The sequence below is a fragment of the Neomonachus schauinslandi genome, chromosome 8, assembly GCF_002201575.2.
Source record: "Neomonachus schauinslandi chromosome 8, ASM220157v2, whole genome shotgun sequence".
NCBI lineage: Eukaryota > Metazoa > Chordata > Mammalia > Carnivora > Phocidae > Neomonachus > Neomonachus schauinslandi.
In genome coordinates, this window is record NC_058410.1 from 43,467,428 (window position 1) to 43,485,687 (window position 18,260).

Consider the following 18,260-nt stretch of genomic DNA (forward strand, 5'->3'; position numbering starts at 1 on the left):
TTACTATGTCCCAGGCATTGTTTTATATAGTCTCTCCTTGATACTGTTTTTTCCTTTAATTCTCTCAATAACTCCATACTCTAATTACTAGTTACCAAGTCACAAAAAAGCTGTGGAACTTGCCCAGTCACATAGTAAGTGGGTAAAACCAGAATTCCAATCCTGGCAGTGTGATTTCAGAATGCAGTTCTTAACTGCAGTGCTATTTTCCCAAGGAGCCTAAAGACCGAGGAGGGGAGCTGCCAAGCCGAGGCTGGAGAGTGAGGCAGGGTCTTGGCTTTGGAGGCCTTGTAAGCCCTTGAAAGATTTTGGATGTTATCTTAAGAGGAACACGAAGCATTTGGAAGATGCTGAGTACAAATAAGTGGATGCTTGCTTGGTCTCAGGGCTTATACTCATGTCCATATTTGTAATTTATAAAAAACTGACACAGGCAATGCAAGGAGATTGGATCAGAGAAGAGCACGCATGAGTGAATATTCCAGGGAAGAGGTTTCTACTTACTGTATTCCCTCAGTGTTCAAGAGGAATCAGAGGATCGATCTCTACTGCAAGTGACAGAAATCCCAGCTCAAACCAGCCTAGGGACATTTATTGAATCATGTTGACTGGAAAAGTCCAGGGGAATGTTAGCATCAGGCATGACCAGATTCAGAACTGAAATTGTTTACGCTGGAACTCGGCTTCTCTTTTTCTCGAATTGGATTTGTTATACATTCTCAATACATTCCTTTAGGTTATATGTGCTACTGGAAAAAGACCTTTTTTAGGAACTCCTGTAGAAGTCCGGAGATCACTGTGAGTAGATGAACTTAAACCATGTGCCTGCCTCTGAACCAGTCCCCATGGCCAACAGAATGAGATTACCTAACTGGTTTATGCTTCAAGGGAGAGCCAGGTTCATTCCTGGGTTTGGGTTGACATGGACCCATAGGGACGAAAGGTAGATGCCCCACATGACAAAAAGAGATTTTGATATTGGGAGACAATAGATGTGTTCCTTACATATCCACTTTTATTATATTTTACAAAAACAAAATTTAATTAGTTGTGTTCGTTACTTATTATTTGCTTATGTTTAATTGTGCAGCATTTTAAAGTTTTTGTCTATTTAAAAGTTCATTCTGTCTCTAATTACTTAGTTTCTTGAACAGACTTTCTCTTTTAATTCTTTGTGTAATAACTAGAATACTGTTTTTTATAAGTTTTTTCATGTATTCCATTTGTACATATAATCTTATTCATTTGAAAATTATCTGGATTTTGGAACAAAATTTTTCTCCATGTTGATAAATTTGGTCGTCCCTTCCTTACTGATTGGTACCTGATATTTGTATGTTGCTTTCTAATTAAAGAATCTTTTCCCATATATCCTTGAATTTAAATATTATAATAACTGTGAGGTAGGTATTATTATTCTTATTTTATAGTAGCAGACCAAGAACTTGAAACTAGATTTTTTACTAAGTTCAATACTCTTTTTTTTTTTTTTTTAAGTAAACTCTACCCCCAAGGTAGGGCTCAAACTCACAACCCCAAGGGTCCACAGACTGAGCTAGCAGATACCCCAGGTTCAATACTGTTTAACTCTGTTATGCCTTATATTATTCATTCACCCCTGCAACACATTTATGGCAAGCCAGAGCAACATAGAAAGCAGGGAAGATACAAATAAGCCAGGTAGACTAGAGAAAGGGGGCATAAATTCAGGGACAAAGAAAATTCTAAAACATGGTAAATGAATATTATATGCAAATATGCTATTAGATTTTTTAAATTAGGAAAAAAAGATGTCTTTGTATTTTAAATTTCTAAAGTGACTTGAAGTAGTTGATCAATCTAATGGAACCAATTATAACCATGAAATAAATACTCCCAACATGTATCTAGAGAGGCACTAGGCCCAGAAGATTTTAATGAATGAATTTTGTTAAAATTTTAAGAAACAGATAAATTGTAACTGTGAAAATATTTCAGAGCACAGAAAAATTGGAGGCTTCCCAGCTCACTATATAAGGTAGGCATCCCTTTAAAGATACTAACAAGATAAAATGTTACCTTCACCAGAATTGTTCAGTATATAAACATCTGCATGGAAAGGGAACAGGAAGAGGGGTGGTGAATTGAGAGGAGGCTGAAAGAGAATGTTTGCAGTTTTCCTTGTGATGCCTGTATTTACAATGGGAAATATTCAGGTGTTATTTTAAAATTAGCAGTTTTCATTCCTATAGAGTTTTGATAAGATTGGATGTTTTATAAAAAGGAGATTTTTACTTCATAACACTTTCCTAGATAAAGTATTTCATTTATTGGTTTTAGTGCTCATAACTTGAAGATATGGATCTGCCTAATCAACAAATTGTCTTATTAGCCCCTAATTTCAAGAGTGTATAAATTCAACTCTTAACAATTTCATGAGGAAATTTTGTATGGAAACGAAGAAATCACAACTTATTCTAATATGCATTTCGCAGCTTGTCAGTATTGACCTAAATCAGTCACTTTTATAAACAGCAGCAGAACTGGGCTCAAATGAAGTATAAGTGATTCCATTTTAAAGAGCAGTTTTAAAAATATTTTTATCTAAAAAAATACTTTTTTCTCTCTGTCTTTGATATAATCTTCATCTTGTTTCAGTTCCATTTTGGAGGGATTTGATTATTTGATAGAACCAGGAATTCTCTGTTAAAATGGGGACTTGAGTTATTCACTTACTCACATGGTTGTCATGAAAGAGGGAAATCGTAAATATGGAGGTCTTTGCAAAACAAAAAACCACACATACACACACACAACAACGGATGAAAGCTATCCTGATTATCTGAGTGCTTCTTCCAAATTCATCAAAAAAGATCCATTCAGTAAAATTACCACTAAAGAAAAGACTTTAAGAAAAAAAAATGGCTCTTTTGCTGGTCAATAACAATGAAGTATATTAAAAGTACTGTATGTACTTGCAGATTGGCCGCCTCCAAGATCTGGTGAGGAAAAGTGAACAAGGTCTTGGCTCTGCAGAAGGCCTCATTGCTAGTCTTCAGGACTCCCAGGAGAGACTTCAGAATGAGCTCGACTTGACTAAAGGCAGGCTGAAGGAGACCAAAGATGCTCTATTAAATGTTGAGGTAATTTTATAATACCTGCTATAATCTAAACATTAGTAAGGTAAAAATATTTAGTTACTTTGCTTAAATATCACATTGTATGGAGTGTATTAGTTTCACAGGGCTTTCCTACCAAAGTACTAAAACTAAGTGGCTTAAAACAACAGGAATTTACTTTCTCACAGTCTGGAGGCTGAAAGTCCAAAATCAAGGTGTTGTCAGGGCCATTCTCCCTTTTCAACCTAGGAGGGCGGATCCTTCCTCACCTTTTCCAGCCCCTGGTAGCCCAGGCCTTCCTTGGTTGGTGGCACATTTCAGTTTCCTCCTCAGTGGTCAGTGGCATTCTTCCTGTGTCCTCCTAAGAAGATACCCTTCACCTAGGACTAGGGGCTCACCCTACTCCAGTATGACCTCCTCTTAACTAATTACATCTTCACTGACCCTATTTCCAAATAAGTTCACATTCTGAGGTACAGGAGGTTAGGACTTCCATGTATCTCTTTGGGATCACAATTCAAACTATAACAATTAGGATGCACAAGTCTTTTATTGGTAAGAGCCCAAACTCTCATGTATAGCAACAAAGCAATTCTCTATGACCTAAAAATTTTGAAAGGCTCTGTGGTCTTCCATTCTCAGGAAGCAGAGCAAATATCTACATTGCCTCAGAAAGTAGAGAAAAGCATCCATAAGAACTAAGAGGATTGTATCCAGAGAGTTCTTTTCCTTCAGAGAGGTGACTGAGAGTGTGGGCCCTGAAGTCAGATTGGTTGGGTGTGAGTTCTTGATCCACCACTTAGTCACTTCAGACAAGCTACTTATTCTAATCCTCAATTTACTCATCTGCACAATGCAGGAGTGGCAGGGGATAATAATACACTTCACACCACTATTGTAAGAATTAAATGAGGTAAACCATTTATAGCACAGTGCTTAGTAAAATAGAAAGCACTCAGGAAATGTTGCCTTTTATTAATATTTCAAATTTAATTTTTTTAGCTTGGAATTCAAATCAGTTTCATTTCTTTAAGGTCCTTGCACATATTTACATTGCTCTTCTATCAGGTAGTAGAACTTAATAAAAACTGTAAGCAAAACCTTAGCAACTGTTCATCTTTTGTTCTGCTGGACAACTTTAATCAAGAAAATGTAGGTGCTGCATCACAGTTTACCACAACTTTAGGAAGGCTCCTTAACAGGTGTTCTCTCTGGATGGGATTTTTTTTCCCCTCCTCCCTGCTGAGTTTCTGTTGTGTATTATATAACTGAACCCATCATCAAGTGGATATTGGTCCCTGACTATATGTCAACCTGTTGGTTGGTACCTGTGGGGGATCCAGTCACAGGTAAGGCAAGACTCTGCCCTTAAGACACCTTAGATCATGGTTGGTAAATAAGGGGTAAGATGCTGATGACAATGATGATAATATTAGTTTAACAGTTGCAAATCTGTAGTGTGGAGTTTATAATTTCTGGCATTACTAAACCTTGCTGAGGCTCCGTTTCCTCACTATCACCTCCCCATGTTGTTATGAGGATCCCAGGAGGTGATGGATATGGAACACTTGAGGGAAAAAAAGAGCAAGTATTTTCTTTACCTCTTTCCTTACCCCACTGATGTCTAATAAAGTACTTTGCATTCAATAAAAGAAATACTTTTTAAGTATTCTATCCCATTTAATGCTGCCTGTGATGGAAAAAGTAGTAGTTCCTAGAGGCAGAATACTTAGTGAAAAGGACCATTGGCTAAGATGGCTGGATCCAGTTTTCAGAATTTACTGTTTATAGCCAGGTCAGCAATGTAGAATGGCAGTTTCAACAATGACGTTCTTCTCTCCCGTTAATCTGGATATGCCCTTCAGCAATGCTCCAACACCTGCTCTTGGTAAGTGGGTGATCCAGAAAGGGTCATTGTTACAACAGAAGGAAGCACCATCATCTGTTCCTCGTGTGTTGTAGCCGAAGAGCAACTCCACGGCCCGCAGTGCCCCAGGGTTGCCCTGTTGTCCAAACAGGTCACCTCTAGCACTGGGCTCCAGAGAGCCACAGGCATTTCATCTATATCGTCTTATCACTTATTTTAATCATGTCAGTGAGGTAGAGCCATAATGCTTCAGTTTTCAATAAATAGCAGACTTTTGAATATAAATATGAATGAATTTGAATAACATATCTATGTAACGTGTATATTTTTATATGAAGATAATAGATACCCATGATATGGAAAGTTAAGATTATTTATTATGCTAGCTTTAAACTATTCAAAATGATTTGTAAAATTATAAGCCTTAATGAAATATAGTTTGCACAAGGACACTTAAAATATATGTGCCATATATTATCTGAAAATCTCCAGTAATCGTTATAGATAGCACTATCAATTATTGTGCTGTAGGAATTTAAGTTATAATGCAAGCGCTCTGCTTATTTGTAATAACCAGCAATGAATTTGCTTTTGACGACTTGTTTTCATTGAAAAGTTTTTATTCTTCAGGGTGAGCTAGAACAAGCAAGGCAACAGCATGAAGAAACACTTGCTGCCATGAAAGAGGAAGAGAAGCTCAGAGTGGACAGAATGGCCCATGACTTAGAAATAAAATGGACTGAAAACCTTAGGTACATTTTTTACTCTGTAATGTAATCTATCAATACAGATGTGCAAAAATGTTTTTCTGTTATATGGCTTATGTTGTCTTATCGTTAAAATCATAGTGACAGCATTTTTAATGAATTTTTTTCCCGATTAGATGCAGAGAAATTGTTATTCTCCTTTTCTGCTTGAATACTTTTTCTGATTTTAGTTTCTTTATAAAATACTAACCTCAAGTCAGAAGATTTATTTATTCTAATACCTGTTCTGCCATTAATAGCTGATGAACTAATAATCTTAGGTAAGTTACCAATTTACCTTACAGTTCTGTAAGCCTGACTGAAAAAATAACCACTTTTATTCTGAGTTGACTTTTGAGGAGGATTAATTAAATACTTAAAAAAACCGTGAACAACTATACTATAGCTACTGAGAGGAATAATTCTCTTCAAAAATAAAGGCATTCATTTTATTTTAGACAGGAGTGTTCTAAACTTCGTGAAGAGTTAAGACTTCAACATGAAGAGGATAAGAAGTCAGCCATGTCTCAACTTTTGCAGTTAAAGGAGCGAGAAAAAAATGCAGCCAGGGATTCATGGCAGAAGAAAGTAGAAGATCTCTTAAACCAGGTAATTAATAGTCTATACATTCTGAAGGTTCATTTTCCTTGACATTCTCTAGCCAGGAAAACATTATAAAACATTATGCGTTAATTCACTGTATTTTGTTATTTTTCATATGGCAAATTTAAAATTTTAAAAATGTATAAAATCAAGGAGATATATTCATTAACTTGTGAAAACACTGTACTAAATAATGTTACCTATGCAGTCCTAAATTCTGAGAAGAATTTACAGGTTTTGGCTTAATATTTGAACTGACCACATTAGAGATTTTTAAATGGAAAAGTTACCCATATTTTGAAAGTATAAAATCTTTTTTCAAGCCATTAGCTATCACTTGGGCCCCGGAAGGTAAAATTTATTAAATGCATCCTGATTGCCTAAAGCCGTACCAGAAGTGAGCAGTTTACTTCTTTCTCAGCAGAAGGATGTTGCCTGTTACACTTCAAAATGTTATCAACAAAAGGTAGTGATATCCCTAAGTGTATCTTATGTCCTAAATCTATCTTCTTATGTCAGGTTCACTTATTTCCATTTATAATTATAATTAAATGAATTTTCACTCATTTACACAACTTCTAAATTTATGAATTCTTAGCACTCTCCTGCAAAGCCTGTTATTAAATAAGACTGACTGCATGAGTCACTAGTTGATAAGCAAGTACAGAACTTGGACAAGAAGCAGCTCCATAATTTAGTGCTAGAAATCTACTATTATCTTTCTATTTGTGATCATGATGAATTTCAAAATAAACAGGATAGGCTTTCTGTAAGATAACTTATTACACAGGATACATACATGCGGTATCTTTCAAGAGTACTTGGGGCCTGCCGATTTGTATCTGATCTTTCATAATAGTTAATAATGTTACCCTGAAAAGGGAGTGTATATATATATATATGAATTTTTGTGAATAAATTTGAAACCTTTGAAATTCAGACAAAAATAAAAAGAAAACAACTCTCACTAGAAGTTGGGCACCAGGTTAGCATTGTTTATTGGTTACCTTCTGTATACTTATTTTACATTCCTATTTAGATACTTGGACAGATTTTCCTGGGTAGAATGGTACTACTCTTCTATGATGTCCTGTACTTAAAAATATTAGTTCAATTGTATGATAAAAATGAAAAATACTGAGAGTCTGCCTTGTTTTTTAATCACAAAGTATTGACACAGACATTTTTTGGCTGAACTTGGCACTGTAAAGAGGACCTACCACTTCTCCAGCCTGTTTTCTCTTAGATTATTTCATTACTCATGTAATCTCTCTTAAAATAAATTGTCAGATTTCATCCATGCTTCTCTGATATTTTTTTTCTTTTACCAATATCTGTTCTGCCTTGATTATTCCTGAGAGGACGTAATGTTTTGCCTATTATTTTAGTTCTGTGTCATAAAGTAATTTATTACATAATGGCTCCAATTTTGCCAACTTTACAGAAATAACTTTTTGATCAGATTAACCATAAATATCAGTAAGAACCAGGAATTAATTGCCTCCAAAGATGAAGCTGTTCTGTGCTGCTCTATGTCATCAGTCCCATTTCCAAAATGATAATATCTTCCCCGCTCCCCACTTCTAAAATCTAGAGGGCATACACATTCCCGTAGATAAACTGGAAAATAGCTGTTACATCTTGGGATTTTATGTACCTGAAGAAAGTTAGGAAAACAGTTGAACAGACGATTCCACACTGAAGTGAAAGTGGGTATTATGTTATCAAAGTTGCACTCTTTCCAGGTATGTCAGAGGACAGAAACTTCTAGCAGGACCAGCAGTCTTTTTAATAGAACTTTGTTATGGACAAAGGACCCTTCCCTCCTTGGCCCTTTGGATTTGTTCTCTTGATTATTGTGGATGGACTCCTAGAGCCAGTGTGGTGTGCCTGCTCTCCTACTTTCCACTTGCCTGACTCCTACTGAACCCTGGTCCTCATACTATCCACCCCCAGCTCCGAGCCCTACAACCATCTCACTCTACTTACTACTACTGGCCTCACTCATGCCCTTGTTCCTAGCACTGCCAGCAGCCTTCTGCACTTAGGGAAACCAGATCTGGCTTGGGCTTTGGGACATTTAAGGAGTAAGAGTGGAGAATGGAATTGGAACAGCCAGGCCTTAGGCAGAAACATATTGTGAAAAGTATCAGAGGATCTGTGTTTTCACATATTTTAACTATTTCTTTTTTTTAATTTTTTTTTTTAAAGATTTTATTTATTTATTTGAGAGAGAGAGAATGAGAGAGAGCAAGCACATGAGAGGGGGGAGGGTCAGAGGGAGAAGCAGACTCCCTGCTGAGCAGGGAGCCCGATGTGGGACTCGATCCCGGGACTCCAGGATCATGACCTGAGCCGAAGGCAGTCGCTTAACCAACTGAGCCACCCAGGCGCCCCACATATCTTAACTATTTCTGAGTGAACTGAACACAAGTCTTTTTTTGTGCCTTGGTTTACCTATATTTCATTCTGCTTAGAGCCAAGAAGAAATAATTTATCTTTCATGTTGAACTTAATCTCTTGAGAGTTGAATTTGATTTAAACTTACCTATCAAGAAATGGGCAAAGAAAGGCGTAAGAGTTTCACTTTTCTTCAGTCAGATGTTCTTTATCAAAATTTCCCAAAGCTATTATTTTTATTCTGTGCTCTGATCAGAGTCTAACTTCATATTTTTAGTTTTTTAATGTTTCATTGTGTTCTTTTTTTCTGTCCAATGATTACCCCTTAGTCCAAAAACTAGGTATACTTCCTGGGCTAATCAGTGTACATTTGAATTCCTTAATTCTAAAGAAAAGTGAGTCTAAAGAAAAGTGAGTATACAGAGTGCTCTGTGATCATATTTTCTGTTTGTGATCCTAAAATGTCATCATATATTCCTGTATTTCACCTTTTTCAGGGCAAATTTTATTTTAGGTCCAGTATGATGACTTAATATTCCAATTCCTCATTCAGATCCACGGAGTGAGAAATTTGTGAGACATACAATCATTCAGACAAAGAACTGTGGGACTTTGTAGTTTGGGTCTGACTTCATTTTGAGCTTTGAGGCCCAAGGTTATTTAGGGGGTTATAGCCACCATGTATCTGACACAGTTTTTAGCCTCCACATACCTCCAATCTGATAGCATTTTACCTACAGTAAAAGTCACTGCAGTGAGTGACCATAAATGGTCTGGACAGTTTGTACTCAAGGAGCAGTGATGTGCTGGATCTGGCTCCTCCCAGCTCACATAGCCCTGACTGTGTGCAGGCCTTCTCAACTCCATATTCTGGGACATGTTGGTGGCTAGCAGTCATCGATGGTGGGAGTATTTACAACACAGTACCAGCACATGCTACACATCAGGGCTTTATTTTTCAGAGAGCTATTACATACTTAACCAACTTAACCACTGGGTGGGAGTATAGAATAGAGAAAGAGTGACATAGCCAAGGTGATTGGGAAAAATTTCATTAAAGAGGTCAGCTTTAGTGTGACTTTCAAATAGGGTAAAGGATGAACACAAATATTTTTATTCATTTGACATTTTATTGAATATACTCTTATTTTCCAGGCACTATGAGGAATACAGAAAAATGAGGTGGGGACAGTTGGGGAGATAGGTCATTGTGAAAAATTTTGACTTCCAATCATAGGAGTTCAGAGTTCACTCAGTAGGCTATGGGATTCTGTCAAAGTTTATGGATAGGAGAATAACATGTTGAAATTTTTATTTTAGGGAGCTTAATGTGGCTGTGATATTGAAGTGAGGAGGAAATGGAGACATCTCAATACAGATAATCCAAAATGTCTGAACAGAACTCTTGAATACACATCATGTACCCAACCATCACCCCTCAACCTAAGCCAGACTGCTCCTCCTAGACACTGCCATCCATCTACTGCTCAGCCATCTCTGACTCCTCTCTGTCACACTGTGCACCCAATCCATCAGCAATTCCTGCTGCTCTGCCTTCAAAGTACACCCAGGATCTGCCCATTTCCAGCACTTCCTCCACTACCACCCTAGTCCAAGCTACTTGCATTTCTCTCCTACACTGCGAATGGAACCTACATTTGGTCTTCCTGCTTCTTCTCTTGCCCACCTACATATTATTTCTCAACCAGCCAGAGTGATGCTCTTAAAATATTAAGTTGGATCATGTTATTCTCCTGCTTCAAATCTTCTACGTTTAGATTACAATCCACACTTTTACTGTGGCCTGTAGTAGCCTTATGATTTGTTCCTTGCCAACATCATCTCCTGCCACTCCTCCCTTCCTTTTCTGTAGTCCTACTGGAAGACTTGGAGTTCCTGGAAAACACACACACACACACACACACACACACACCCCAAGCTTAATCCATGCGGGGCCTTTGCACCTGCCAGTCCCTCCACATGGAACCCACTTTCCCCAGATCTTCCTGGCTTGTTCTTTTACTTTGTTCAAGTCTCTGCTCAATCCTAAGTGTTCAAAAAGATCTTCCCTAGCCACTCCCTCTAAAATAGCACCCTCCATCACTCTGTGTCCTCTTACTCTGCTTTGTGTTTCTTCAAAACATTTACTACTACATAGCCTCATATTGATTCTTTTCCCTATTAGAATGTAGTTCCATGAAAGCTGGATCTTTATCTGTACTGTTCATAAATGCATATCCAGCTACTTAAACTGCATGGCATATAGTAAGCACTCAATAGTTGTTGAATGGAATGAACAAAAACTGAGGCATAGCAACTGAAGAGGAAGTTGTCAAATATATGAAGTACAAATAATTCTAACCCTAACCATTTAGGACCTGTTTCACTGAGAATACAAGAGAAACTATAGAGGAACAAATCATGAAATTTGATAGAATACTTTGCTAAAGGAGAAAGAAATGTTAAAGGTGACTGAGGATTTAAAGCCAGGATAACCAAAAGAAGAGCATCTGAGACAGGGAGGTCAGGAGCTACTTAATTGGGGGGAAGTCGGGTGGTGAGATGGTAATAAACATATTGATTCTACATCACAGGAAATTTTAGAATTTTTCACACTCAGTTGGAAAGGGCAATGACATGAATAAGAAATAGAGCATTAAAATAAGTGCTGTTGATCAAGAGCAATGGAGAAGCCAGTCTCTTCAGGCTGTTACAGACCATGTTCTGATTTCTAGACCCGTGCTGTCCAAGATGGTAGCTACTAGCCACATACGACTGCTGAGCACCTGAAATGAGGTTCATCCAAATTGAGATGTCACCGTAAAATGTATGCTGGGTATCAGATACTTAGTACAAAAAGTGGATGGAATGTCTCACTAATATTTTTATAAGCTATAATTACATGTTGAGATGATAATGTTTTGGATATATTGGGTTAAATATATGACTAAAAATCTACTTTTTTAAAAATATGGCTACTAAAAACTTTTTAGATTACACCCGTGGCTCTCAATTACAATTCTATTTGATAGCACTGGTCTATACTATTTAGATCACAAAAATTTGGAGTAAATTTGGCTTAGTGCTCATTCTGCTAGCTCCATCTCTTAACTCTTAAATTAAGTTTGATGTTAGGAAGGAAGGCATTCTCTTTAGAAACTGCATTTCTGCCTACTGAAAAAATATATTTATATCAGTTTTTATGTTTGTTTTAAAAGAATAATAATAATACCTTTTAATGGAAGAATAGATGGATTCTGAGGTAGAGATATTAGAAAGGGAGCTGAAATAATCAGCTCTTCCCAGCTAACTCAAAGACCTTGACAGAGCCCCGAGCAGTGATAGGAGATCAATGAAGCTGACCTGGAAGGTTCTAAATCCTCTTTGTAGAAATTAGGAGAGCAGGAAACTACGTAGAACAAACATCAGAGATCCAGCCTCCGCCCTGGGAAAAGAGACGACTGGAGCAAGGAAAAGGGAAGTCAAAGAAAAAAACAGCAGAAAGAGTGAAGGGAAAGAACATATGGAGAAAGAGAGAAACCAGATAGAAGAGAGAGTGTGAATAGCAGGTAGAGCCCCAGAAAATGTGAAATGGAATTAAAGTCTACCAAAACCGAGCCAACATCCATTATTCTTCATACTTCAGTTCCTGGATTCAAAATTAGTATGCAGTATTTTCCTTAGTAAATATGGAAGCTTGTTTCTAAATTCTCTTCAGTCAAAAAATTAATGATATTATTTTACTTTAACTGTATTTTATCCTCTTTTATCAGATTTAGTGTTGTTAGTGTTCTTCCTCTTGAGACTTTTTTCTCAAGATTAACAGTACTAAATTGTTTTCTGAATTAATTTGCAAATCTAAAAATGTTTAATTTTCTCTTCCCTACCAAAAACTCCCTTTTTAGAATAAGTTTATCCAGTTCTTAAATTGGTATATTTAGGAGAAGAGAGTGAAGAGATAGAACAGTGATATCTACACCTGGCTTTAAAAAGAGATGCTTAAAATACTGGGAAATTATTAATGTGTACTAAGTATATATCTGTTCTGCAAAATACTATAGTAAGACCTGTGATGAAATGCAGAACAGTTTGTGCCTTCACACCTGAAAAATACTTACAAACATTTAGATAGCATTGTAGTAACAAATCAACTTAGCATATTCCTAATTTCAAATGACAAAATACTAAAAAAAAAGCATTGGGGATCTGAAAGGGTTCAATGGGTATATGATTATAAAGTTATTTAAGATAATCTGAGAAAAGCGTTAAGAATTATCTAACATCTTAGTTTGTCTTCACCTTAATTTCATTTATTATATGCCTGTTACTACAACTTTAGTTTAAATATTGAACACTTGTTCATGAATTTTTCTTTTTTTCTGCTTTAGGAGAATTATTAAAATTGTGATTGTCAGTTCTAAGACTTAGGTTTGTTGGTTACTTTTCTGTAGATATTAGTAAACCTTGAAATTAATATTAGAAAAAGACTACATAATTTGCTTTAAGAAATTACCATATTATATATTAAATATTGAATTTTAGAACATTTTATTAAGCTTTAACATTTTACTTGAATTGCAGTGTAATATCAGTGTACATATTATTTCAAGGAAATTAAAAATTTGATAAATGACATTTCTTGTATTAGTAATGAGAATTTTATTCTGTGGACATTTGATGGCATTTTGACATTTGTCAAGAATTCAGTGTTTCTGATAGGCCATGTAGTGTGCTAGACCCATAATGGAGTCATAATGATCTCTGCCTTCCCGTTGCTTATAATCTAGAAAGGAGGGCAAAGAGAAATAACAGTTTGACACATTAACTCATTACAATTGTGATACACAGTGTGTGTACCCTGGGGACCTAACATAGTCTGGGAACTTGGGGAAGGTTCCTTTGACTGTGGGATCATTTACCTAGGACCTGAAAGAGGAGTCAGGCCAAGAGGAGAAGGAGACAGCATTCTGAGCAGAAGGGGACGTATATGCAAAGGCCCTCAGGCAGCCCCCAAATACCCTTCCTTGGAGACCAGAGGCTGGGGAGGTAGGCAGGTTGGATCACTTGGGGTGTTGTTGGGACTTTGTCTAAAGGACAATGAGGAGCTGTTGAAAGATTTTAATCAGTAGTGTGAAATATTCAAATGTTATAATTTCAAAACTCTGGCTACAGTATGGAGAATAGACTACAGTGGGACAAGTTAGGTGCCATTCAATGAATATCTTTCCCTCTTGGCAATCTTTCTTTGTTCGGGTTAGTATTTTCTGGACAGATATTTACTATACTTGGTATACTCATTAGTTCATTTCTCAGGATACATTTCTAAGTCTTGACTACAGGATTTCTGCATGATACCAATGTATGTATTTTTTCTAAATTTTTTCTTTTTAACTGAAATTTTACTGCTTCCGTTATTATGGGGGAGAGGAAAAGTAAGGTAGGGAGTGGCAAAAACTAAATAAAAGTCTGTATCATTCATTTAGTCTTGAAATAAGTATTTATTGACCTATTTACTTTTTGTCACATACCATTAGGCCCTTCGGATACAAACTCTGAATAAGACATAATCTTTGTCCTTCAAAAGCTGGTAATTCAGTGGATTTCAATATGTATATACTACTATGTTTACAAATGGCAAACATGTAAAACCTTGTGCTATTTTCTAAATGAATAAAGTCAGGTTTAGAACAATGAGATGACTCCTGAGAGCATAGTTTCTTACAAACAAAGCTTTAAATTTCTAATTAAGTGCAGCAACTTTTTTAGTTATTTTTAGCTTTCTCACTTATCTGAAAGTCTGATTATATTCATCCTTCAAGAAAAGAAATCCTGAAACACATTCAGTAAGCCTTCTATGTTGAGGTATGAGTGCTATCTATTGAAGAGGATGTGCTGAGGCCCTTTTCACTCATCTCAAAAACTGACAAGCTTAAGATGTTTTAAAACAAATTGACTATTATATAGGGTATCAGTTTTTATTAACATGGATCTTGCTTATATAGAATGCTTGCCAAATAATATTTTTGCATACAGATTTTTAGTTCATCCAATATTCTTTCTTTTTTTTTTTTTGACAGAGAATTTATTTACTTATTTATTTGACAGAGAGAGACACAGCGAGAGAGAGAACACAAGCAGGGAGAGTGGGAGAGGGAGAAATAGGCTTCCCGCGGAGCAGGGAGCCCGATGCGGGGCTCGATCCCAGGACTCTGGGATCACGACCCGAGCCGAAGGCAGACGCTCAACGACCGAGCCACCCAGGCGCCCCCATCCAATATTCTTTCAAGCAGACGCTTAACTTGGGGGATCTCATCTAGTGTTGTGGCATAAATACCATCTATATGTCAGTGACTTGCAAAGTTAAATCTCTAGCCTTGACATCTTGACCTGAACTCAGAATCACATGGTTGGCTAACAGGCATCTCAAATTTCACATGTCTGACTCTGAAATACTGGTTCCCAGTCACCATCCCCCAAACCATCATCTTTACTTCTTGGCACTGCTTGTTGCTCAAAACAAAAACTGAAGAGTCATCCTTGATTTCTTTCTTTCCTTTATCTCTCATGTAATCTGTCAGTCCTATTCATTCCACCTCCAGAACACCCCAGCTCTGTCTGCTTCCATAGCCCCTAGTAAATACTAGGCCGAGTCACCATTGTAATAGCCTCCTATACAATCTTCCCAATTTCACTTTTCTTCATAGCACTCAAAGTAATCTTTTATGATGTAATCAGATCTTACCATTCCCCTCCTTTTAAAATTCTCTCAAGGTACTTCACCCAATTAAGGCTCTTTGTTTTTATGGTCCTACAAGACCATAAGCCATCTGGCCCCTGCAAAAAATCACCCATCTCATGTCATCCTCACAAACCTTCCCCCTCAACACACATACACACATGTACATCCAGTCACTCCCAGCTCACTTCCCCCTCAGGGTCTTTGCGCTGGCTAATCCATTTGCCCGGGTACACTTTCCCCAGGATCATCGCATTTCGTGGCTGGCTTTTTCATTGATTCCAAGTTAAAATGTCCCTTCTTTCAACAGATGTTTTCTTACGATCAACCCAGTATCACTTCTAGTCATTTTCTATCACAGCAATCTTTTTTTTCATCATAGCTTTTATCATCAACTCTTTATTTTTTAATTTTTTTTGTATATTTGTTTTATTGTCTTATTCAACTCTCTGTATCACTCTGTACTTAAGATATTTCCTGGAATTTAATAATACTCCAATAAAGATTTTTCTAAATGAAGAAAAATCTACTTCATTTACGTATTAACCAGTAAGGGTTGTGACCCAGTAGCACGAGTGCATTTCCCCATTGCCACAGCCAGGTCTGTGATGTGAGTCACCCCAGGTCACAGCTCAAGGACCGTGCCTTTTGGTTTAGCTATTTCCATGGCTTATAACTAACTGTGTTGACAGAGACAGTGCCCCTGTGAGTTTAGATTCCAAGTGTTCTAATATACTTCTGTTGTATAAAATCCAAAATCTAGAATTCCTAAGGGAAGACCTGGCATGCTACTTTATGATCTGTCATATTAGCCTAGTTTTATATCAGTTAGCGCAGGAATCCTAAGTAACATACATATTTTTGTCTTATGATAGCTTACTTAAAGAACGAAAAATAAAATCTACTTCATAAGTAAATGCCATACATTTTAAATTAACTTCTAGTACTAGGACATCAGTTCTGAGAAATACAAAGAGGTAAAACAAAAACGAAAAAACACAACTAAAAATTCCTCAGCTTTTCGTAAATTTTGCGAAGTCTGGAGAAGTGTCTTATTAGTATATAAAGAATACTGAGTATGAAAAAGCCTAAAGAGAAAGTAAATAAAATTAACACAACTAATATATATAAAAGAAAAATTGTGTATGTATATATAAAATGTATATTATGTTATTACATATATAATTTTATGTATTATATATATATGAGAAACATTAAATTGAGCACTTATAGAATAACCAGATAGAAACTAATCTTTTTTCTCAACTTATTTTTATAACTATACTATATCCTAAATTATATATTAGTCTAACTTACTAGTAAAAAATTATTTACCAGATAAAAACAAGTTTTAGTTTATGACACACCAAGGAGTAATCACATTATGAAAAAAAATTATTTTCTGCCTGAAAATTTGATTAATGTCCAAAGTAAAAACTATTTCACAGGAACTTTTGTACTTAAATTACTAATATAACTGGGGCGCCTGGGTGGCTCAGTCGGTTGAGAATTTGCCTTTGATTCAGGTCATGATCCCAGGGTCCTGGGATCGAGCCCCGCATCGGGCTCCCTGCTTAGCGGGAAGCCTTCTTCTCCCTCTCCCACTCCCCCTGCTTGTGTTCCCTCTCTCACTGTCTCTCTCTGTCAAATAAATAAAATCTTTAAAAAAAATACTAATATAACTTCAAAGTACTATTTTGTATTTTTGGAAAGGAAAAAAAAATGAGGCAATTGAAAATGAAATCATATTTTCCCCCATATTTGGGGAAAGAGAGGGTGTGGGTTTTTCCAGTTGTTTTATGTCACTCAAAATTGGAATGAACTTCTGAAAAATAAACCCAGATCATAATTTTGCCAAATATATCCTAGAAAATAGGATTGAAAAGATATAAAGGGGGGCACCTGGGTGGCTCAGTCGTTAAGCATCTACCTTCGGCTCAGGTCATGATCCCAGGGTCCTGGGATCGAGCCCTGCATTGGGCTCCCTGCTCAGCGGGAAGCCTGCTTCTCCCTCTACAAGTCCCTCTGCTTGTGTTCCCTCTCTCGCTATGTCTCTCTCTGTCAAATAAATAAATAAAATCTTTAAAAAAGAAAAGATATAAAGGCACCTCTTCTTTCCCCCAAGTATAAAATCAGATTATTATTAAATGTTCACATTTTTAATGATTAACTCATTTATTTTTGGCGTCCAAATTATGCAGACAATCAAGTTCGTGTTTCAGTTCTCATCTGCTCATTTCTCTTGAGAAATCTGTCATAAGCATACTATACCAGTACTGAGTATAATGCTTTGAAGCATTATATTTTAGATTGCTGGGAGGAACTTAGAACAGTAATATTTCTTCTGGGTCCTTCAATAACCATTATCTTTTCAAGTGAACTCTGATTTGTATGTACTGGCCTTCAGTATTTTGCATAGGTAAGTCTGCCATTCCCACAAACAACAGATACTGTTTTAAGGGACTACAGATAATTTAGATTGTGTGTCTTAAATTTTTTTGTCTAATTCCTTTCTCAGAACTGTTTTCAATTTATTTTTTCTTGAGCATATTATAATTAATGTCCTGTGTTTTACTCTCCCTTTTATATCCCTCTTTCTTTCACTTAGTTGATTTCTGAATGTTTCCCTTTTATTCCTTTGATTTTTTTTCTTCCTAGCGGCACTCTCTGGGTGAAGCTTTGCATAAATCTATCAACAATGTAAGTGAGCGGCACTTACAATTTGTACACAAGGGCATGTTGCACTTCTAATTTTGCATAAATACCATCACTGCTTTAAGGCTTTTAACTTATGATATAAAAAATACACT

General features: G+C 36.4%; 1 protein-coding gene across 1 annotated transcript in view; it reads left to right on the plus strand.

The window, feature by feature from the left end:
• The window catches only part of FAM184A (family with sequence similarity 184 member A), a 111,696-nt gene that overhangs the window by 62,572 nt on the left and 30,864 nt on the right, over nt 1-18,260 (plus strand). The window contains exons 7-9 of the mRNA XM_021693463.1: nt 2,961-3,122; nt 5,596-5,717; nt 6,170-6,320. Of these exons, the coding sequence (XP_021549138.1) occupies nt 2,961-3,122; nt 5,596-5,717; nt 6,170-6,320 (435 nt within the window). The remainder of the gene's footprint in view (nt 1-2,960; nt 3,123-5,595; nt 5,718-6,169; nt 6,321-18,260) is intronic.